The sequence below is a fragment of the Sturnira hondurensis genome, unplaced genomic scaffold, assembly GCF_014824575.4.
Source record: "Sturnira hondurensis isolate 20B ecotype Veracruz unplaced genomic scaffold, ASM1482457v3 Scaffold0022215, whole genome shotgun sequence".
Lineage (NCBI taxonomy): Eukaryota > Metazoa > Chordata > Mammalia > Chiroptera > Phyllostomidae > Sturnira > Sturnira hondurensis.
The window spans coordinates 9,761,652-9,783,645 of NW_028094846.1; the positions used below are offsets into that span (position 1 = coordinate 9,761,652).

The following is a 21,994-nucleotide window of genomic DNA, read 5'->3' on the forward strand; positions in this document are numbered from 1 at the left end:
AACTTGTTTCCTCGTGGGCACACCGCGGAGGGTATCAATGCGCGCTGTAGGCGTAGGCCACTTGTAATTTATTCACCAAGTATTCACAGAACACAGAGCTGGGGCTGGGTACTACACTAGGCGCTGCAACAAAAGAGATGCGACCCCTGCTGGCCACCCAGAGAGGGAGAGTGACAGTGAACGGTCAGCCAATGTGCAAGATATCCATGGGAGGTGGGTGCTCTGGAGAGGGGAAAGGAATGTCCCCTCCTCCCGGGAAGGTGACGTTGGAGGGGTGACCTGTAGGTCACGCAGGAGTGAGCCAGGCAGGTATCTGGAGAAGGGTGTTCCAAGCTGAGGAAGCGGTGCCGGGCAGAGGGGCCAGGTGGCTGGGGCGAATAAGCAGGTAGAGTGGCTAAGTAGAGGCTAGAAACTTGATGGGGGCTGGAAAGCGACCTTGACTTTTGCTCTAAGGGAGCCAGCAGGCACTGGAAGCTTTTGAGCAGGGGAGTGAGAAGGTCTAGCTCAGGAGCCCTGTGGCTGCTGTGTGGAGAATGGACGTGGGCCGAGGGCTGAAGCCCGCAGGCCTGTTTGGATGCGGTGGTGGGTGCAGGGTGGTGACGCCGGACAAGCAGCGGAGCTGGTGAGAAGTGGCCTCGCCCTTGATGGCATTTTGGGTAGAGCCGGCAGGATCTGCTGACAAATCAGATGAGGGTGTCCAGGCTTTCAGCCTGAGTGATGGAAAGAATGAAATCACCCTTCTTGGAGTTGGGGAAGGCCTTGGGAGGGGTGGGAGTCCGGTTTTGGACGACCAAGTAGAGATGCTGAGCAGGCTGTGGGATGTACCCATCAGGGGTCAGGCCAGAGGTCTGGGCTGGGGGCGGACCTGAAATCCCCAGGGGTGTGGAAGGGGAAGGGGTCCTGGGGGTCCTGGGGGTCCTGGGGAAGGGGTCCCCTGTGGGAGGTGTGGGGAGCTGCCAGCAGGAAGAGCAGAGCCAGGAGAGCTGGGTCCTGGGGCCACGTGAGTGTCGTGTTGAGAAGGAAGGGAGGCAGGGAGCCCGTGCTGCTGGGAGGTCCGGGAGGGGTGTGTGCAAGTGCGTGCATGCGAGAAGAGATTTATTGTGAGGGTCGAGTGATTCTGGAGGCTGAGAAGCCCCAAGATCTGCAGTCAGCAAGCTGGAGACCCTGAAGGGCTGACAGTGTAAGTTCCAGTCTGAAGCCAGCAGGCTGGAGACCGGAGAAGAGCTGATGCTTCTGTTCAAGTCCAAAGACAGGAGAAGACCAACGTGCCAGTACCTGTGGGTCAGGCAGAAACCTCTCCCTCTTGCTGCTCTAGGGCCCTCCTTCCGGTCCCCGTCAGGCTGTCAGCTGACTGGAGGGGGCCCCCACACTGGGGAGGGCGACCTGCTTTACTCAGTCCACCAATTCAAAGGTGACGGCCGCAAAGAAACACCCTCATGGGCACCCTCAGGATAATGTGGGGCCAAACATTCAGGTGCCCAGGGTCCACTTGACATATAAAACGAATCACCAGAGTGGATTCAGGAGGTGGGCGGGGGGAGCAGGAGTATTGCTCGAGAGGGAGTGGGGGGGGTAGATGGAGGGAGGTGGGTGGGTCAGAAGAGGGACTGTAAGTGGCAGAAATAATAGCCTGCCGCACGCAGCTGGGCAGGATCTGGTAGAGGGAAAATCAATGAGGCGAGAGGCACAGGGGACAGTTGCTGGCCGAATCCTCTCTGTCGGCGAGGAAGAGTGGACTCTGTGCCCAGGTGGGTGGCTGGCCTTGTGCAGGAGTGAGGATGGACCTGCTGTGGGAAGCAGAGGGCGGGCAGGTGGGCGGGTGGACAGGGCGGTGGGCGCGTGTGGCCGGTCTTGGCTGAGAGTTCTCTCTTCTCCAGGGAAACAAGAAGCTGGGCAACCAGCTGAGATTGAGGCTGGGAAGCTTGAGAGGGAGAAGGTGGGAGACGGGGCGAGGGCGAGGCCAGATCATGTGCCTACAGTGGCACACAGTAGGTGCTCGGTGAACAGAAGCCTTTTTCCCATCCAGTTTTGGTGACTGGCATATGGTACCTGATCACAGGCCAGAACTCAGAACCAGGCATGGGCCAGACATCGGTGGGGTGGGGTGTACATGCCCCTGTTTCTAGAAGGTGTGCTGCCTGCAGTGCTTGCTCAGTGCCCTCTCTCTGCAGGAACCAGGCACCCTGCCCTGGAGGGTGGTCCCAGCAGGCCTCTCAAGAGCAGGAAGGGTGGACAGACAGACCGGCAGATGGGAGCTCAGGCTGAGCGTGAGGACATAGGCCCGACCCCCTTCCTGGGGTCAGGAGCTGTCCCCGAATGTCACAGTGATATGGGGCGCACGTCCCTTGCCAGCAGACCCGGGCCCTTCACTCCTGACCCAGCCAGCAGGACAAAAGGTGGCGAATGTGGTGTGACTGTTGGTGTGTGTGTGTGTGTGTTTGTGTGTGTGTGTGTGTGTGAGTGAGGGGACACTCCAGGAGGTAAAGGCTTTCAGGGCAGCTTCATGCTCAGTGGCTCCAAGCAGCTGACAACACCTGAGGGGGACAGGGCCCTTCCACCCAGGTTCCCGTCTAGGGTAAAGACCGCGCCCGGCTTCTCAGGGGATGTCTGCTGCCTCTGGCCCCTGCTGTCTACTAGCTGTCCCGTCGGAAGTACCAAGTTCAAACCCTGGGCCTCTCCCTTATTTTTGGTGTGAGCGGAGGCCAGCACCTCCCCGGTCGGAGCCTCTGTTTCTCACCTAGTGGAAGGTATTGCCTTTTGGGCAGGGCACTTGGGAGACGTGTGTGGAATGAGCGTGGCGATGACAGCAAAGCGGGGTGGAAAGTGGATGTTTTAGGAAACTGTGGGCCTCATTTCAACCTGGAGTTCAAGTCCCTTCTTAGAAAAGCAGCTGGGTGTCAGTCCCCTGGTGGCTGTGGACACCAGTTTTCAGGAGTGGTCCAGGCGTTCGGCGCGCACGTGGTCACCCCCACCCAGTGGTCTCTGCTGCCTGCCCCACGCCGGGCACAGCCATTGGAATTGACCAGAGAGGCTGTGCTGAAGAGTGGGGCCAGTTTGCACCCGAGTGGGCCGGGCCCTGCGCACAGTAGGTGCTCAGGGGTAGGATGCAGGGGGGATTATCTGAGAAATCCCCAGGAAGCTTTCCCCTTGGCCAGTGTCCAGCTCTGCCCCTACCTCCAGCATCCTTCAGATTTGGTCAGGTTGGTTAGAGGATTGTTTCTCTGTGTAGCAGCCAAGTTCACAGTCAGACCTCATTTTGGACCAGGGAGTTGTAACCACGCTGTCTCACTGTCACAGAAGCTGGGTGGCCAGGCTGTGGTTGTGGCTCTGGCTGGTTCTAGATCTGAGACTCAGAGCCAGCGACCTCATAGCCCTGCAGGATGGCACCCGATGCCGGCTCCCCTGGCTCTGAGAGCGAGTGGGTTTGGGGTGCCCCTCGGGGCTGGGCCGTGGTGGGGGCACCCCGTGGGCCGGGGGAGCGCACGCAGCCCCTCACCAAGTGTCCCACTTGCTGTGCTCCAGGGGAGCAAGGTAATAAGGAACAACGTCCACGTACCATCACTGTAAATCCCACAATCAGGAGAATTGCTTCAATTGCTAAAAAACGCTGGTGGGAGAGTCCATTTATTTTTCATTCCTCTTGTGCACTCGCCACCCTCATGCATGAATCACTGTCGGTATGCAGATTAAATTTACACCCCCGTTATCTTTCATGTCTCCGGGGCGCTGGTGTCACTGGGTTTCTGGTTCCTGAAAGCCACTGTCTGCTTGGTGGTGGTGAGAGAGGGTGGCCCGCTCCCTGGGGCAGGCCCCTGGGGGGTCCTGCCTCCGCCTGCTTGGTCTGTCCCTTCCCCACCTTGGTCTGTCCCCTTCCCCGAAGGAGGGGACTTGCTTTTTGGAAAACCCCAGTGCCTCTCTGGAGCTGCCTGTGCTGCGGTGTTGGCACCCAGCTTTGGGCTGCTTCTTCAGGGAGCGTGATGAAGGCTCTATTTTATTTTAAACACCAGCTTTGAGAACTGGTCCGGTCCGGATGCAAAAACCACAGGCATTTTGAAAACACGCTGTAGTAACACATGCAGGGTGGGGCTGCGGTAGGCTTACAGTTGCCTGTATGGAAAATAATACAATAATTAATAAGTAATCACAATACGAGAATAAACTCTGTGTTGTGTGTACTCACAACTGTGAACCTACGTTTGCCCACCCCTGTGTCTAGGCCTCCTTCTGCATTGTTCCCCCAAACACACACACTCACACACACACTCACACACCCACACACCCTCACACACACACCCTCACACACACACTCACACACCCTCACACACACCCTCACACACACACTCACACACACACACTCACACATACTCATGCAGGGTAGAGCCGGGTGCCTGCCCACCTTCCTCTTTGACACACACCGTGGACTTAGGCGGCCGTGGTGGAGGAAGCCTGGCTCGCACCTGCGTGCCGGCAGGTGTGACGTTGTGCCCTGAACTGATCGTGTAGGACTAGGGCTGATAGTGTGCTTTGTTCTCCGTCCTCACGACCAGCCATTTCTGCGTGCGTGCGTCCCTTGAAAACATGCTTATTTTCTGATTTACGATTCCACACATGCTAACTCTACTTTTCTGGGTTGGGCCCCTTTGAGAATCTACCGGAAGCTCAGGGCCCCCTCTGGATGCCTGATTTTTAAGAGCCTGGGGGTGCTTTACAGAGCCCTGTCCTGGCTGCTGTAGACAGACCCGCTCCACGCACTGCACCCCTCCCCCCACCCTCCACAAAACCAAGAGCTCTCCCGGGAGCTCAGGGGTCCACGGTCCTTCCAAGCTGGATGCCTCAGCCCCTCGTGCCCCAGCTCAGATCTCAGATCTCGTCTCCGAAGAGCAGTCCTCTGGGCCCCACTCCTGCTCTTTCGGGGTTGCCCTTCCAGGCTCAGAGACCCCCATTTCTCTCCGAAGCCACAGCTGGTCTCGTCTGCTCCAGTCCCCCCAGCAGGTGTCATTACTGCGTGCGAGGCCCATCATTCTGCATTAATCTGGGATTCATCATGATAGCCACGACCATAATTAATTTATTTGGTATTAATGTGGATGAAATATGTACTGTCCTTTCAGGGGAAATCAGGCTGCCTATAAGCATTAGTTAAAAGGACCATTAAAATCAAACCTTCCCCAGATCCATTAGGCGAAGTCTTTCATCCTGAAGAAGATAAAGTTGTGCTGTGTGAAATGTCATGAATAATTAGGTTGATTGCTGTTTTAAACTCTGCCCCCGCCTCCCCAACCCCTCCCGTCTCCCTCCTGAAGCGGGGAAGGCTCACCTGCAGCAGAGCGGCCCCAAATTCCTGCTGCCTGCTCTGGCCGCTGGTGTGGCTCTGTATCAGTGGCTGGGATGGGGAAAGGAGCTTAAAGGACCCACTGGACTATATTTCCTAGATGTCCCTGGCCCTTTCCTTCCTAACCTCGGCCCAGGGTGGCTGCAGGTGCCTTCCTCTCGCCTCGGTGCTGGTCCAGAGAAGCGTAGACCAGGATGGGTCTGAGGTGGTGTTTTCAAATAAGTGTGTAGATTTCCTGGCCTGAGTGGCACAGGGACAAGAAACTGCAGTCCCCCCCAACCCACATCTCAGAGGCTGTGCATGGGAAGGAGATGGAGGCCAGCCTGGCGGGGCTTTGGTGTGCGCTGGATGGAGGGTGAGGCAGGAGAGAGAAGGGGGGACCTGCTCTGCTGTCCCCAATGCCATGTCTCTGGGCTGCTGGGGTGGAGCCGGGCCACCGGCGCAGGCTGCTTGGGGAGGAGCATGTGCCGATAGGTTGTGCCGGCTGCTGTGGGCGCAGCAGCCTGGGCGCACACAGTCACCCCAGGGGCCGGTCCTCTGTGCCTCTCCACGGAGCTGGAGAAACGGGAGGCGGAGGTGAAGCTGCCCGCTGCTTGGTCCCGGGTGTGTCGATGGGCGTTCATTGGGCGATTTTGAGCCCTGGGATGTCAGCCTTCCCAAAGGCACTGGAGACTCCAGTTATGACCCAGCTCCTTCATTTTGTGGTTAAAGAGCCCGGACACAGAGCAGCGAGGCCAGTGAGAGGCTGAGGGACCAGGTGGTAAGCGCTGGCTGGCCCAGGGGTTGATGTCCGCCCGCGGACGCCCCTGGAGCGGTCGGGCGGGAGAGGGGCCCACGGAAGGTGGGAGGACGCCGGCCGCCCCCTGAGCCCTGATCGTCTCATGCCACCCCCACAGGCGCTTCGGCACAAAATGCACGGCCTGCCAGCAGGGCATCCCCCCCACCCAGGTGGTCCGCAAGGCGCAGGACTTCGTCTACCACCTGCACTGCTTCGCCTGCATCATCTGTAACCGGCAGCTGGCCACGGGGGACGAGTTCTACCTCATGGAGGACGGGCGGCTGGTGTGCAAGGAGGACTACGAGACGGCCAAGCAGAACGGTAACAGCGCCGCCCTGCGCGTCCCTGCTCCGGACCTTCCGTGGGGCAGGCCCTCTGCCTGGTGACCTTTCGTCTGGGTCTCTTGGAGCCCTGCTGCCACCTCTCAGCAGGGACAGTTAGCTGTCAACGTCACCCTCAGCACTAGCTGCTTCCAGGGAACTGTGACCGAGTGGTGGTTACTGAGAGTGTACTCGTCCACACTCGGCTCAGGGCGGCCAGGACCTTGTGTTTTATTCTCGGTGGCTTCTCGCCTGGTTGGGGTGGGGCTGGAAGGTGATCTGTCTACAGTGGACGCTTGGGGTTGCTCTTAGTCTTGTACATTGGGGTGCACGGTTACTTAGCACCCCCACACTCAAAGTCTTCAGCCAGCGAGAGCCCTAGCGCTGGCCTAAGTCACCCTTGGGACGAGGAGCGTGGGCTCCAGTTCTCTGTACCCTGTTTCCCGTCTCAGCCCAGGGCCTTGTGGGGGGCGGCGACTTAGGGGCACCGACTCCTTGTGTCTCCCGATGCTCCTGGTATGGAGCAAGTGCTCAGCCAGTGTCCACATTCAGGGAGACCCCTGCTCAGCCACATAGCTTCCACCCTCCCCACCACCCTCCCTGCCACCTCAGGGTCATTGCCCATGGTCTGTGGCTGATCTGCAGCCAGACAAGTGGCGGCTGCTCCCACCCTCCAATGCCATGTTCCACAGCAGCCCAGGGTCTTTCTAGGGCCTAGACTGGGCCTGGACCCCCCATTCCTCCGAGGTCCACTTGGGAAGGCCCAGTCTGATGGCTCCCTCCTGTGCCCCTCTCCCCACTTTAGGTTCCTCACTCACAGCCGTGTCCTGGGTGGGGGGGTACCCTCCATTGGCCCCAAAGGTGGCATTTGGCCAAACCCAACCTGGGCATCTCAGAAGCACAAACTCACAGAAGAGCGAGGTTGTTTGCCACCGACAAGGAGTTTATCCCCTGGGGGGGTCGCTGCAGAAAGCAGCTGCCCAACAGCTCTGGGCTCGATGGAGAGAGCAGAAAGTGACAACAGTTTCCTGGGTGGCCTTCCAGAGCTTTCCTGGGCCCTCACACATAGGTCAGTTAGGTCGGATCACCACACAGAGAAACTGTGTTTGCTCAAGGAACTAGTTTAACATAAAGCGATTGTGGTGGTGAGGAGGCGGGGCAGGTCAGGGACCCCCCTAGCTCCCACCACCCCCAGCTCGGCCTTCTCGTGTGGACAGGCCTTCAGTCTCTTTCTCCTCTTTCTGGGGCCTCTGTTAGCCCAGTCCCAGCCTCTTTGCCTTAATGCATTTATCTGCTCTGGTTCCTTAAAGCTCACTGGATGCTGTTGCTTTGGAGTCCATTACGATGTCACAGGAGATTAGGGTGGCTTGTCGGGGCTAAACCATCAGAGTGGATGGGCTCGGGTGCCCGTCACCAGGTGCTGGGGCTGCAGGGCCGGCCCGGGGGCCCCGGCTGCTTCCTGGGGTCAGCGGCCACAATCAGATCCTGAGCGCCCCAGCCTGGTGTCTGCATTGCTGTGGATGGCTCAGGGGAAGGACAGGCTAGCAGGGCAGGCCGGGGCAACACGGCGTGAAGGTTATTTGCACCATGGCACACCTCTTTGGCACCAAGGAGAGGGTGGGCATCTCTGCTGGGTCACCTACTAGGCGGGATCCCTTAATAAGCTCTGTGCCTGATGGAGCCCGGGCTGCTTAGCTGCCTACGGGGGGACAAGAGCCCCTGCCACACAGGGCAGTTTCCTGGGGCTTTGATAGGAGTAAGCGTGCGGAGTGGGATGTTAAATGAGGGCGGAGCCTGCATGGAGGAGAGACGCAAAAGGGGGTGGGACCACCTTTACGTTTTCAAGGAGCCGAAAGTACTTCCGATGGGCCCCCTCATCTCCACCGACAGTGAGGCGGGGGACCGCTGTCCCCTGTGGGACATTTGGCTTTCTCTTTGGATGTTTTAATCCCCGCTTGCCGATTCACACCCCAGTTCAGGCTTACTTCCCCTCCGCGTGTTACACAAAGGGTCTGATAGCTGCTGTGTGTACGTTAGTGTGAGCGATTTCATTCATCTGTTACATCTCCCCGGATCTTCTCATCTTCAGTGTAATGAGGTTGCATTTTGTGCCAGGGACAAGTACTAGGAGGACCTACATAATTCAAAACTAACATATTTTCAGGCTAATTTTCCCATCGGAATTAATGTAAAAAGTCAGGGGAGGGGGTGTATTCTGGGAGCACATAAATCCATAACCGGTGAAGTGTATCTTTGCCTTAATGCCACGTTTTATTTTCGCAGCACTCCCCCTCATACCTTGCAGAACGCTCTCTCCTAAATTAACAGTCCAGGGCATCGTGGTCTTGCCTGGCCTTCCTCATAGCATTTTATCACACTTAACTTCCGTCCCAAAGCTATTGATTTTGGGGTCCATTTTTCAGTGTGAGCGCGGCCACCACGACTTAATGAATACTTGGATGACATTGTTATAGGATAGGAAGAAGATTTTAAATGATAATAACAGTGAATGTTGAAATAACAGCGTGAGAGTCCTCATCATCGCAAGAAGAAAGTCCTGTGCATACAGAGTGTGGCAGCCACACGCCACCAACCCAGGGTGACGGGCGTGTCCCGGCAGCCTGGCCGTGGCGCCGACCCCATCTAATTCACTAGGGCAACCTGCTTCGAAAGTGAAGACGTCCTCGATGAGTTCAATTTGGGGGGCAGTTTCATTATTTCACATTTTACCTATAGAGGCTGTATAGGTATTTTAAAGTGCACTATTTTATATTGAAACCCAAAGCTGTCATGCTGGCACCTCTATACTTACGGGAATGACTCCTTAAGACGGAATTTAAAGTAATGTGTCTTGGAGGTTTCCCTGCGTGTCCGCCTGGAAAACAGGGGCTCTGGAATCCTTCCTCTTTGGGTTCCGGACTCTGGGTGGGGGTGGGGGTGAGTGGGTTGGTGGCCAGGGTTTGAGGAAGACAGAAGCTCTGCTGGGGAGAAAACCAGCCCAGGGAGAACAGAGGACACGCTGCCTCGTCTCCCTCCCCTGTGTGCGTGGCCCAGGCTTTGGAGGGCAGACCGAGCATGCCTCTATCCCTCGCTCAGCAAGAACCCCAGTCTCCTGATGCCAGGAAAAACCTCTCAGAATTGTCGGGAGCACTGTGGGCCCACACAGCTCTTACCGACCCCAGGCAGGGTAGGTGGGCAATATAGGCTGGATATTATCATTGTTCCTAAGAGAGGGTTTTTTTGAATGGAGAGGAGGGGAAAAAAAAGAGAGGAAGGTAGGAAGGTAGCAGAGACACAGTAGCTGGCTTTACCCTTGACCAGTATTTTTCAAAAAAATGTTGATTATGATCCAGAGCAAGAAACTCATTTTACGTCGTTTCAACTTAACACTCACGTTTACACAGCGGACACTAAACAAGTTTCATGAAACAATGCTTGCCCTGATTGACCCCACCCCGTCCCTTCCCATTCATCTCGTTTTCTCAAAGTTTTTTTAATTTTTATTTTTAGAGAGAGGGTAAGGGAGGGAGAGAGGGAGAGAAACATCAATGATTGCCTCTCTCATGCCCCCTCCTGGGGACCCAGCCTGAAACCCAGGCATGTGCCCTGACTGGGAATCGAACCGGCAACCCTTTGGTTCTCAGGCTAGCACTCAATCCACTGAGCCACCCCAGCAGGGGCTCATTTCCTCACAATTTTTAATCCACCAAATTGACTTTACAGCCACTGGACAGTTTGTAGGTGACTAGTGAACGCACACAGGCCACCCCTGCTGTGAGCCTGGGGAACCCGTGGCAAAGGAAGGGGTGTGATGGGTGGGACCTGGGGAGACACAGGTGCCTGGTGGGGGAAGAGGCAGGAGCGTGTGGGGTGGCCCAGAACAAGCTTCACTCTGGCTCGCTCACCTTCACAGAGCTGGTAATCACACACAAGGATGTCCAACCAGAGCACCGGCCATGACAGGGAGATGCGTGGCACTGGACCTTCAGTCTGATGAGAGCCCCTGTGTTGGCTGGGCTGGCAGGGGACAGGGAGGCCGGAAGGAGGACAGTGGTGCCCTTGTGTTTCAGTGACTCAGGAAGGCTGTGGTGCAGGCTGTGGAGTGGGCTCCCCGGGCCTGAGAAGGCTCCACTCTGACATCCGCCATTCCTCCCCACTGCCCTGCCCACAGCAGGCAAGGTTATGTGAGGAATGGGGACCGGACCCAGGAGCGTTGGGTGGGCTGAACCCAATAAGGGGTTTTCACTGCAGATGACTCGGAGGCCGGAGCTAAGCGGCCCCGGACCACCATCACAGCGAAGCAGCTGGAGACCTTGAAGAATGCCTACAAGAACTCCCCGAAGCCCGCCCGGCATGTGCGGGAGCAGCTGTCCTCGGAGACCGGTCTGGACATGAGGGTTGTGCAGGTGAGACACATCTTGGCCATCCGGGGACCAGGGACCCAGCGCCACTCCTGCAGGGCCTGGGGCCGGGAGCAGGGCTGCGGGGCATGCTGGGCCAGTCTGCGTGATGTCTGTGCCCGCTACGTGATGTCTGTCACTCCTCTACTTGGGGAGTGACAAACATGATGTGTCACTGACCATCAGCAGCATCACTGACCTTCTTGGGGAGTTGGGCTCAGGGCCATGCCCCCAGGGAATTCACCACATCGGAGAGAGATTTCTGAGGCTCCGAGTCCTGCCTGCCGAGGCCTCAGTCCCTGTCATCTCGGGGACCCTGGGGGCTGTGGGCTCCTGGTGGGCATCCTCCGAGTGTGCGCATGTGTGGCAGGTCTGGTTTCAGAACAGAAGGGCCAAGGAGAAGCGCCTGAAGAAGGATGCGGGGCGGCACCGCTGGGGACAGCTTTATAAGAGCGTCAAGAGGAGCCGGGGAGGCAGCAAGCAGGAGAAGGAGAGCTCTGCGGAGGACTGTGGGGTCAGTGACAGTGAGCTGAGCTTCCGAGGTGAGCAGGGCTGGAGGGGCGAGGCCGGGCCCCAGAACTGGCCCCTGGGAAGCAGTAATCTGTACTCCTGACCTTCTCGAGGCCCTGACAACCCCCGCCCCGATGCAGGCTTTCCCCTGCAACTGGCCGTAGCGGTGGGTGGGGGGACATGGCACTGGCCCTTTCAGAAACTGGGGGAGCTCTGCTGCTGAGAGTGGAAGCTGGGTTCCCCAGCACCGTGAGCCCCACGCCCCCCCCTTTCCTGCTGACTGGGGCTCCCTCGCCAGCCCGAGCAGCTGTGAGCAGAGCTGGGTCTCAGCCTGTGTGCTCAGCCCGTCTTGCCTTGCATTTCTTCCCTCTGCAGGGGCCCTGGCTCCCTCCACCCCCACCCGGGGATTCCCTAGAGTTACCCCTCTCTCCTCTCCTGGTGGTGGGGAGGACGTGCTGGCCAGCCCCTCTGCCCTGGGGAATCACTACTGTGAGTGCAGGGGAGATGGGACCTGCCTCATTTCCGAATCCCGCCCCCACCCCCCTGCCCTGCACTTTCTGCCACCCCACTGCACAGATGCTTTGCAGCATGCGCTATGTTGAAATCGGTGCATCAGCAAAATTGCAGATGGCTGCATGTTGCGGGTCCTTAGGTTGTTTGCAAATAGCTGTAACTGTTCTACCTTGAGCCGCAAACATGGAAGAAGGCCGTCTGTTGCAGGGGAGGGAAGAATACCACACAGGGTCCGAAGTCAGGATTCCAGCTATGGCTCTGTGTACTGACCCGATTCTCTTGAGCCTCAGTTTCCCCGCCTATGAAAGGGGAGTGGCCACATCCTTGCTCACCGCACAGTGCAACTGTGGGGACCAATACACACAAATGACTCTGGGTGTGTTTGGAGATGATTGTCCCACAGTGGGCCCTGGTCCCATGGGGTGACAGGCACAGGCAGAAGGCCAAATAATGGCTGTGGTACCGTGGCGCTGAGCCTTCATCTGCCTGCCCCTTCTAAAGGTCATGTGGTACCTCCCCTCCTCTTCATGTCCCTGGGTGGAGTGGGGGGCAGGCTGTCAGAAGGGGTGAGCATTGAAGTCTAGTCTCGGGGGGGCCTGGACAGGACATGGAGCCCAGGCTCCGGTGGGGAGAGGAAAGCCTGTGGGGCAGAGGGTGGGACAGGCTGCCCACCAGGAACACGACGACTTGCAGGGACGGTTGCTCAGCCTAGAGGTCCGTCCTGGGCCCTGGGGACGGCTCAAGGGCCTTCCACTCACCCCCTAGGCCTGTGGACAGGGTGGGGAGGGCCACTTCATCTGGTCCGAGCTGCTGAAACCAGTGCCGGGAATGTAGAGGATCGTCAGGTCTTACTTTGTAGCTCCTTTCTGATGAGTGCAGGCGGGTCCCCAGGATGACACATCACTGGGAGTTTCCAATGATGTAATTGTAGAACCCTGTGTTTCCTAAGACTCAAAGTGTCGAACTCTGTTGGAGAGGTGACTTCTTCCAGGTGGCAAAGATCCCATTAGATGTCCTTAATGAAATTCTCCAAGAGACGAGAAGGTCCATTTGTCTCAATCAAGTCAACACTGCCCCCAGTGGAGACCTTATTAGACAGAGAATCCAAGTCCCTGGGTAGTAAATGTCTTTTCTAGGTAGACCAGAAGGACCCTGTACAGGTGACCAAGGGTGTTCCTTTGCTTACCCTCACTACATGGGTCTACTTGTTTCCCAACCAGCTCACTCAAGCACTTTGCTCGCTTGGAAGCTTTCAGATTAAATCTTGTGGCCACAAAGCTTCCACTGTGACGTGGGGCATTCACAGTCCCCAGTGTGGCCAGAGCCCCGTAGCACGGGAGCGACACGGGACCCACCGGCTCAGCCAACACTGTGCAGACTTCTGGGCCCTAGGTATTTAGCCTCCGCAGGGGTTTCTCGTTTCCCCCCTGATGTGGGTTGGCCTCTGGGCACCAGGCTGCCATGTTGGTACCTGACCCCTGCATGGTGGCGAGGCAGCTGTGGTCCCCTGGCTTCCTTCCCGGCCGTGCGTGTCCCTAGGTTGTAGAGAGCGGGGGTCCCTGGAGTCCTACCCGGCTGACCATGAATCTTCGTTCTTTTGTCCACAGAAGATCAAATTCTCTCAGAACTTGGCCACGCCAGTAGGATCTACGGCAACGTGGGGGACGTTGCCGGAGGACAGTTAATGAATGGGAGTTTCTCCATGGACGGGACGGGACAACCCTATCAGGACTTGAGGGATGGGAGCCCCTATGGAGTCCCCCAGTCCCCATCCTCCATATCACCCCTGCCGTCCCACGCTCCTTTGCTCAATGGGCTGGATTACACGGTGGACAGTAATCTGGGCATCATTGCGCACACAGGGCAGGGTGTGAGCCAGACGCTGAGAGCCATGGCGGGGGGGCCCACCTCTGACATCTCCACAGGGAGCAGTGTAGGCTACCCCGACTTTCCTACCAGCCCAGCCTCTTGGCTCGATGAGATGGATCACCCTCCTTTTTAAACTCCGTCCTCCCTGCCCTCCCTGCCCTCCTGGCTCGAGACGATTATCTTCGAGGATCGAAAGAGACTTGCCTTTTTAGGGTCCCAAGTGCGCCACGTTGAACTTCCATTATTTTCAATGGAAGTGCTCTGCCACCCCCTCGGAGGTCACCTCGCTGGGGGGCTGCTCTGCCGTGGACGTGGTGGGGGGCGGCCCCCTCTCAGAACACAGCACAGGGGGCAGAGCCTCGAGCGCTGGGGTGCTGGCTTGTTGGCTCCCTCCCCCACCCTGCTTACAAGCTTTGGCTGCTCAGTGCTTGGTGGCCGAGGTGACCGTGCGAGGCCACACTAGCCTTTGGGAATTCTGCTCCAACCGGTGTGTCTCCCAAGATGCCCCATCCCCGACCAGGGCTCTCGCCAGAACTGAGGTTCCTGAAGTGGAGACAGCACATCCCTTCAGCATAAGAAAAATGAGTTTCGAAATAAAAGAAGTCGCTTATTGAAGGTCCGTGGAAACTTTGCCGGGCCACGGTTTGATGGTGAAACGCGCCCTGTCCTTGCTCATCTGCTGGGGAAAATAGGACTTCGTTCCGCTCCAGGAGTGCGAGCTGGAGAATATTTGTCAGGTGTGGTCTGTGAGGAATCCCGCGCACACCACGCAGTCCGTCCCCGATGTCAAGAAGTGGCTTTCATGGCAGGCGACGCCGAGGCTGGAGCTGAGTGGCCCTGCACCGTCCCAGCGGCCGCCGGCGAGTCCCCTCGGACGGAGCGCGATGTGCCTTTTTGATTTGCTCATGTCATGTATTCCACTAGGACAGGTTATGTGTGGGTTCTGAAATGGTCGAAGCTAAAATGTGGAGAGACCGGAATGACAATCAGTGGAAGTGTTTGTGGACCCGTTTGGAGTCCCAGCGAGCAGTCCATGAGACCAGATCAGCAGATGCCAGGCTGCAGGCTGAGAGCACCTGGAGTGTTTGTTTTGAGGGAGTAGGTTCGGTTGAGTTTGCAAGCCCGCCCACCTGCAGCCAGCCCTCCCCTGCCCTTTAAAAACAAGAGCTCTCTCTGCTGTGCTAGCATACTCGGTTGGAGAACATCTTGGCCTCTTCCTAGCACTAGCGATGCTTTTTGGCCCATTTCAGTTGGGAGGAATTGTTTAAGGAGCAGCCCTAAAATTGTGCAGTAGGTTCCAAGTGGTCCCTAGGCGGCATCTGTCTGGGTTTCTGGGTTGCCAGCTGGCCTCACGCCAGGCCCTGGGGTGCTCCGGCCCTGCACTTGCTCAGGATGGGGAGCTCTGCGGCCAAAGGCAGGGTCGCCTCACAGCTTGTGGGTTTGCACCAGCAGGTCACCAGGCCTGAGGCGAGGGCAAGGCCAACCCCTGCTTTGTGAGCTGCCAGACCTCAGCAGACTGCCCTTCGGTGGGAAATAGCATCGTGAACAGTGCTGCGCCCCCCACTTATGCGCCAGCCCTCGGTCCGGCAGGGGTCGTCCATGGGCACACTGGGCATTTGCCAGGAATCGGTTTGCTCCTCCTGGCCTCCTGTGGTCTTAACCAAGACCCGCAGAGTAGGGAAGGGTAAGAAGGCATTGTCTCTCTTTCGCATGAAGTGATGGGGTCCAAGATGCTAAGGACTCTGTCTTTCGTTATTTGTCACCTTTTGGGGACCGCAAGGATCGAAGAGTGTGCCAGGGAGGCTCAAGGAAGAAATAAGCTCTTCCTCTCTGGCCGCTGCATTTTCTGTAGACGCCTTCCCAGGACGAAACCACGGTCAGTCGGGCTTCTTTATGATAAGTAGTCCATAAATTTCGGGGATCAGCCTTCAGGCCACCTTTTCTCTGCTCAGTTTTGTAGCGGCCCCTCTTTTTTGGACATGCTGCAATGGCGAGTTTTGCTCGGGGAGCCTGCAAATGTAGGTGCTTGTTTTTTCTGAGGCTCCAGGAGCAGGGATGAGGGAGGGTGGAGCCCAGACAGTTCCCCGTAACCAAACAGTGGGGGGTGGCAAAGATCATGAGCCCCGTGAAGGAAAGGCATGTGCTGGCATCTTTTTGGAGGATAGATTCTCGAATGCGCTGTTCTTAGCAGGCTGCTCGCAGTGCGCAGGGGAAAGACTGTGCCGGGCACTGACCAGTCAGGACTGTCCACCCCAGATCACTGTTGCAGCTTGACCACCTGGCGTAGGGGCTCCTGGGGGCTCAGAGGCCCTGCCTTATGTGGGGTGAGCATAGTACAGGGAGAGCGGACTCTCTGAAGTAGCACGCCCCTCCACCCCAGGGGCAGCACTGTGTTTTAAGATCAGTTGACCGGTTTTTGTTTAGTATGGGAGTTACTCCTGCTCACGCCCTAGTCCATGGCTGGGGGGAGTGGGAGGCCTTCCTCCTCCATATTAGTCACAGTTGCCAGGGACTCTGTGAGCAGTGCAGCTGACTGTCGTGGGAGCTGCTTTGGTTTGGGCGAGGTTGGCTGGCTGCAGGAACTCTCAGAGTGCTGGCCACCAAGCCGGGGGGAGCTGAGGTCCCCGGAGCCACCTCTCCAGGCAGCGGCAGGCACAGCCGTGACAGGCCTCAGGTTTTACGCAGCTGTCCTCGCGAGTGGGGTTAGCATTATGCACTGGCAGGTGCCACTGCATGTCGAGACTGTTCCTTGGCCCTTTTGCGGCTCGGGGACGGAGAGCACAGGACACTACTGTGTGGTCCTCTCCAGGCCCTCTGCCACTGCTCAGCAGCCTCTGATGGAGCTATAAGGTGCTACCTGGGAGCGGTGGCCCCCCTGCTAAAATGACGTGGATGCATTTTTAAAATGAAATGAGACTTCCTAGAGCAATTTGCATCTTTGGCTCCAGGAGAGCAGTTAACTAGCAACATTTGTCTGCGGCACCCAGCGGACAGACCTTAGGGTAGGGGGTTTCTGAATCCAGGAGCAAACTGATAATTAAAAAACCCACCACACCCTAGTTTCCAGTAGTAGCTGGTATAAGCAAAGATGGGACCCATGGGGCTATGGGAGAATCTATATGCCCTAAAAAGTAATAAACCCCGGAAGAAGTCCCCAGTGCAAGGGCTGTGCTGGCCCACTGGGAAAATCCCGAGGTTGGGAAGGCTGGTCTGGCCCTTCCAGGGACTTGCAGTGCAACCAGAGGCGAACTCCTTTCTGTCTATGAATATAATGTAGAGTGAAAACCAGCCACCACACTGATACCATATTCCTGCAGCCTAATGCAGTGAAATGCCAGGGAAAGAGAACACAAGCAAGACATAAGACAAACATTTAGGGGGGTCTCTAAAAGTTGGATTTTTTTTTTGCCAATATAAAATATGAAATCTACTCAGATCATTGGAGGCCATTCGATCTTCCTCTTTACGTTCAGTTTGCAGGAAGCATACGTAATTGGAGAACAAAAGACACAACCCTCTCCGAGGCCCAGGCAGGTTCTCTTGCAGTAAGTGCCCCCCTGCAGGAGGGGGTGGGAGGCTTCTGCTGAGCGAGAGCTGTGTTCTGGGCCGCGGTGCTCCAGCACTCATGCTCCCTCCTGCACCGCCCCCCCCTACGCCACTACTGACAACATGGTTATAACCATGGAAATCATAACCATACCTCCTCGGCCAGCAGGGCCTGGAAGGACCGAGGAGGCTCATTTTTAAACATTGCACTTTAAAAATTGGAAACCGTGAGATGAAGACAAATTCAATTAGGCGGAAATGAGTTTTGTTTTATTGCCTGCTGCTGAGGGCTCTGGGCACGCTGGACGCGAACTAAAAAGCACACTGCTGGCTGGCTGTCTCTTGGATTGGTCAGTTGGCCCTTTTTCTTGCTGTCGTTGCTCCAACTGCTCTCCCACGATGACAGGAGCCAAAAAAGAGAGAGAGAGAGAGAGCCCAGCAAAGTCATCCCACCCACACTCTGCTTGGTAGGCCCCCGAAAGCACAGTTCCATGCTGCTAGCTCTGGTGAGGGGAAGCTGCAGGTTTGGAGGTATGCCGAGCGTTCCTTTGCTTGGAGGGGGCGAGCTCAGGTGGACAGAGGAGGACAGCCCACCCTCATCTGCTGCCCGCCGAGAGACGAGAGTCATTTGTGCTCCCCGACTCGAGGACTGTTCAGCCAGATGGGCAGGTTCACGGCGGCTGTAGGGTCCCACATGCCGCCCTGAACTTGCACTCAGACCTCAGAGCCCCAGGCCCCCTAAGCTCTGGATTCTTGCCCTCACCCTTCGCAGTGTAAATTTTGTACAGTGAAAAGAAATGATGTCTCATTTGCTAGGGGAAAGAAAAAGGAAACGGGGGAAAAAAAGACCCACCCACCCTTATTTATTGCCACGTGACTTTGGAACAGAGAAGCCGGTGCGTTTGTTTGTAAAATATGCCTCCTGTGTGCCGGCATGAGATGTGTATGGTCAAACTATGTCAAATAAACACGGAAGTTCTTTAGAAGCTGGTGTGTCTTGCTTTTTATTTGGCTTTCTGGAGGTTTTTGCTCTTGACTTAAATCAAATATGAAGCTGTGCTGGCAGGGCACCATTTCAGCACCAGGAGAAAGCTCCCGCATACAACACCGAACGCCAGAAGCACTCACAGCCACAGATACCAGAACAGCCCAGCGAGGGGCTGGTTAGAGGAAGGTCTGCGATGTTCCTCCTGGCAGTTTTCTGGGGCCCAGTCCCTGATTCTAGATGTAGGGACAGGGCAGAGGACGCCCATCTGCCCCATAGTTTTTAGTTACTGTTTCTCCCTCAAGAAAGTGTGTGCAAATGTGTACATCGGTGTGAGGTGGGCAGACAGAAACACCTCATCAGAGTCATCGGGGCCTTGGACAAGCTTTTCTAGGGAAACCTCCATTCCAATTTTTTCTCTGCAGGGGGCTCTGTTAGTGTGCAGGACCTGAAGTGTAGTGGGAAGTCATAGGCCCTGGCTGGGTAGTTCAGTTGGTCGGAGCATCGTCCTGCTACGCCAAGGTTGTGGGTTCAACCCCTGTTAAGGGCACTAATAAGCAGCCACCGATGAATGGAAATTTAAGTGGAACAACAGATTGATGTTTCTTTCTCCCTTCTTCTCTCTCTCTCTAAAAATCAATAAAATAAAAAAACCTCATAACTTTTCTTTGGAGCCGGAGTCCCACCTAGGAAAAACCATACAGTGCTTTTTCCATTAGTGACTAGCAGTGTGGTTGCAGAGAAGATCCAAATGGAGGTGCATGATCCAGCAGTGTGACTACTGGCCACCTGTGGCTATATATACGTAAGTTGCCTGATATTAAATAAAACCAGAAGTTTAGTTCCTTATACTAGCCACATTTTAAATGCTCAAAACCACATGCGGTTATTTAAAATTAAATTGACTAGTATTTAAAAGTCGAAAGGCGTAGTTTCTCACACTATCTGTATTGCCAGTGCTTACCTGCTAGGAGGCTAGTGGGCACTGCGTTTGGGCACAAGTACAAGGTGTTTCCACCGCCGCAGGAAGTTCTGCTGGGCAGTGCTGAACGGAGCCTGGGGCAGGAGAGTGGGCGGAGAGAACTCCCTCTTCACCTCTTCAGCTACTGGTTCCCCTGGGGGACTTGGTGAAGCAACCCCAGACTCAGCGGTAGTGACAACTGTCCTGTCTTGTGTGATTTGCTTATCACACATCACCAGGCTGGGCTCTGGCCTCTGACTCCGCAGTCTCAGGGTGCCACCAGGCACCAGCAGTCCACCTAAGCCTTAGACTTGCTCTGTGCCCCACGGTCTACCCGCCCCCCGTGAACAGGAGAGAGAGCACCTTCCTGGGCGGGGCCTCCCCTGAGACACTTGGAGGCCTTCACGGCCCTTCCGTGGAGACCCGGACCTCTGCTATCCAGGGAAGGATTCATGGTCCTTCGCCAAGCACCTCCTGTGGTACCTATGTTACTAGGCTGAGAACAGCAAAGGGCCTTATCGGGTTATCTATCAGGTTATCGTCCAAGGAAGGCTGAGAGTGAGAGGGACCTCGCTGGGTGCGAGGGAGGGTGAAGACAAGGGCACCCAATGGGAGTGGGGTGTTGGTAGAACAAAACATAGGACGTGCTGCACGTGAGGACTTGTGCTTCTTCCCTTGCTCAGTCCCTCGGGTGGTGGTTAGGGAAATCCACCAGGTGGCTAAGAAGGGCTGTGTTGCTACTTTTAATCAATCATCTGAATATTTCTAAGGCACTCAGAATGGGGCCTGCGAGTTCGCCAGCGCATGCGCAGTGCACTCTGACCGGCATCTTTTCATCCCAACCCCCTCATCACCGGCTGGTCTCGACTGAGTTGGCACATATGCACTATCCATTGCTGTGGGTGTGTCAGGCTGACAAGTCCCTGGGCTGCTTCCACTTCCTGCCCTCTGTCCCCTGACCCCACGGCAATGCGAATCTAGTCACATTCTGGAATTATCAGACGAGTTCTCAGCTCACAGGGGAAGGAGAGGATCTGGCCCTTCTTTCTGGCTTGGTCGCTGATGACCAGCTCCTGAGCATGTAATTCTTTGAGAATGACTTTTCAAAAGGACAAGTGCTTAAAGAAGAATACAGGAAAGACATCACCCACCAGAGAGAATGAAATAAGACACCAATTCAGGAGAACCGACGAAGGCTCCACAGTCCGTGTTCACTCGGCTTTCCCCGCCCTCTTTCTCCCTGGGCCCAGGATTCCCTTCAGCTAAAGTCAGAAAAGGACTAAAAAGCAGCATGGCTGGTGTGGATCAGTGGTTGAGTGCTGGCCTGCGAACCAAAGGGTCATAGGTTCGATTCCCAGCCTGGGGCACATACCTGGGATGTTTGCCAGGTCCCCAGTAGGGGGCGCACAAGAGGCAACCAAAATTGATGTTTCTCTCCCTTCCTTCCCCTCTCTAAAAAGAAATAAAATCTTAAAAAAAAAATCAAAGGCACAAGTTGGGGTATTATAAATTTTAATCAATGGCCAAATTATAAGTAAAATCATAACAGAGGCGATCCTCAATGTATGGATTTCCTTAGATTTGATACTTGAGACATAGTTTAAAAATTGTACCTTACAGTCGAAACAGAAAATCGTTGCATCCTTTTGCCACATCTCTTTACATGAACGCTATTTCAGGTTTTGCCATTTAGAAACCCTGGCGTCGCTCCCCATAGCGCCCTCTGCTGGCTGTGCAGCGAGCTGCGCACAACGGGGCTCGGGCTGGGCGCTTGTCTGGGTCCTGGATGCCTCCAGAGAAGCAAGTGATGCTTAAGCCACTGCTGCAGAGGAAAGACTGCGAGTTAGGGGGGAGGAGAAAAACCCCAATGTTTATAAAATGAGCCAAATCATTAGGAAGAGGAAACTTTTTACTATCATCCTTCTAAAAGGAGTAATAAAAAGAACCATCCAGGCTATTAAATACAGGTCTTCAAATTAGCAGCTCCGGCCCTGGGAGAGCACATTACATCCCTTCCGAGAGAGGCGGGCGTGGGCTTTCGATTTTGTCTCTTGATGACTTTTTCATTCCTTTTCTTCTCTCGTCTTGTCCAGTATGATTTCAGGATTTTCCTTTTGAAACCCTTTCCTTTGGCCCTCTCCCCTGTTAAACACAAACATTGAATTTAGGTGTGTTATTAACTGGGCTGATGTTCTGTAATTAAATGAACGAGTCACACAAGCCGTCCCTGCTGGCATGGGCGTGACCCCTCTCAAGGAAGGGGCTCCTAAGAGATAAGCGTGGCTCCACGGCGTAGTCACGCCTGGGGGCGGGGTTCAGCGGACCCCTGCACCGGCCAGAACTTTCTGGGCGGGGCTGTCTCTGGAGCTGGGGGAGGGTTTCTGTTTTTAAAGATTTATCTTTCTCTCACTTGCTTGCCAACCCTGGACCAGGATCTCCTGTTGGTTGGGAGGGGCTTGGGGATTTTGGAAAGGCTGATGGCTGGGAACTGCTTCCTGAAAGATAAAATACAGACCCCAAGAGAAGTCTTGGCACACACTCGCAGCTGGAAATAAGCAGTTAAATAAAAGGCCATTAGCATGGTAAATAGGTTTCAACAGATGGCTTCAGCGGGGCAATGGAAAGCCTGGGCAAGGACTCTGGGGTTAAATCTCCGATTTCAGTCACCTGGGACTAGTTTATCATTCCAGAAAAACAAACATCTGTGGAGTTGCCAGCTCCCTCCCCACCTCTGAAGTGGAGCCTTGACCTGCCCGCTGGCCAGGGATGGGTGGCCGCTG

General features: G+C 55.8%; 1 protein-coding gene across 1 annotated transcript in view; it reads left to right on the forward strand.

Moving 5' to 3' along the window:
- Positions 1 to 18,254, forward strand: part of LHX4 (LIM homeobox 4) — a 45,822-nt gene extending 27,568 nt beyond the window's left edge. The window contains exons 3-6 of the mRNA XM_037035159.1: positions 6,229 to 6,431; positions 10,682 to 10,836; positions 11,201 to 11,372; positions 13,461 to 18,254. Coding sequence (XP_036891054.1) covers positions 6,229 to 6,431; positions 10,682 to 10,836; positions 11,201 to 11,372; positions 13,461 to 13,855 — 925 coding nt within the window. The 3' untranslated portion in view covers positions 13,856 to 18,254. The remainder of the gene's footprint in view (positions 1 to 6,228; positions 6,432 to 10,681; positions 10,837 to 11,200; positions 11,373 to 13,460) is intronic.
- Positions 18,255 to 21,994: the final 3,740 nt, after the last annotated feature.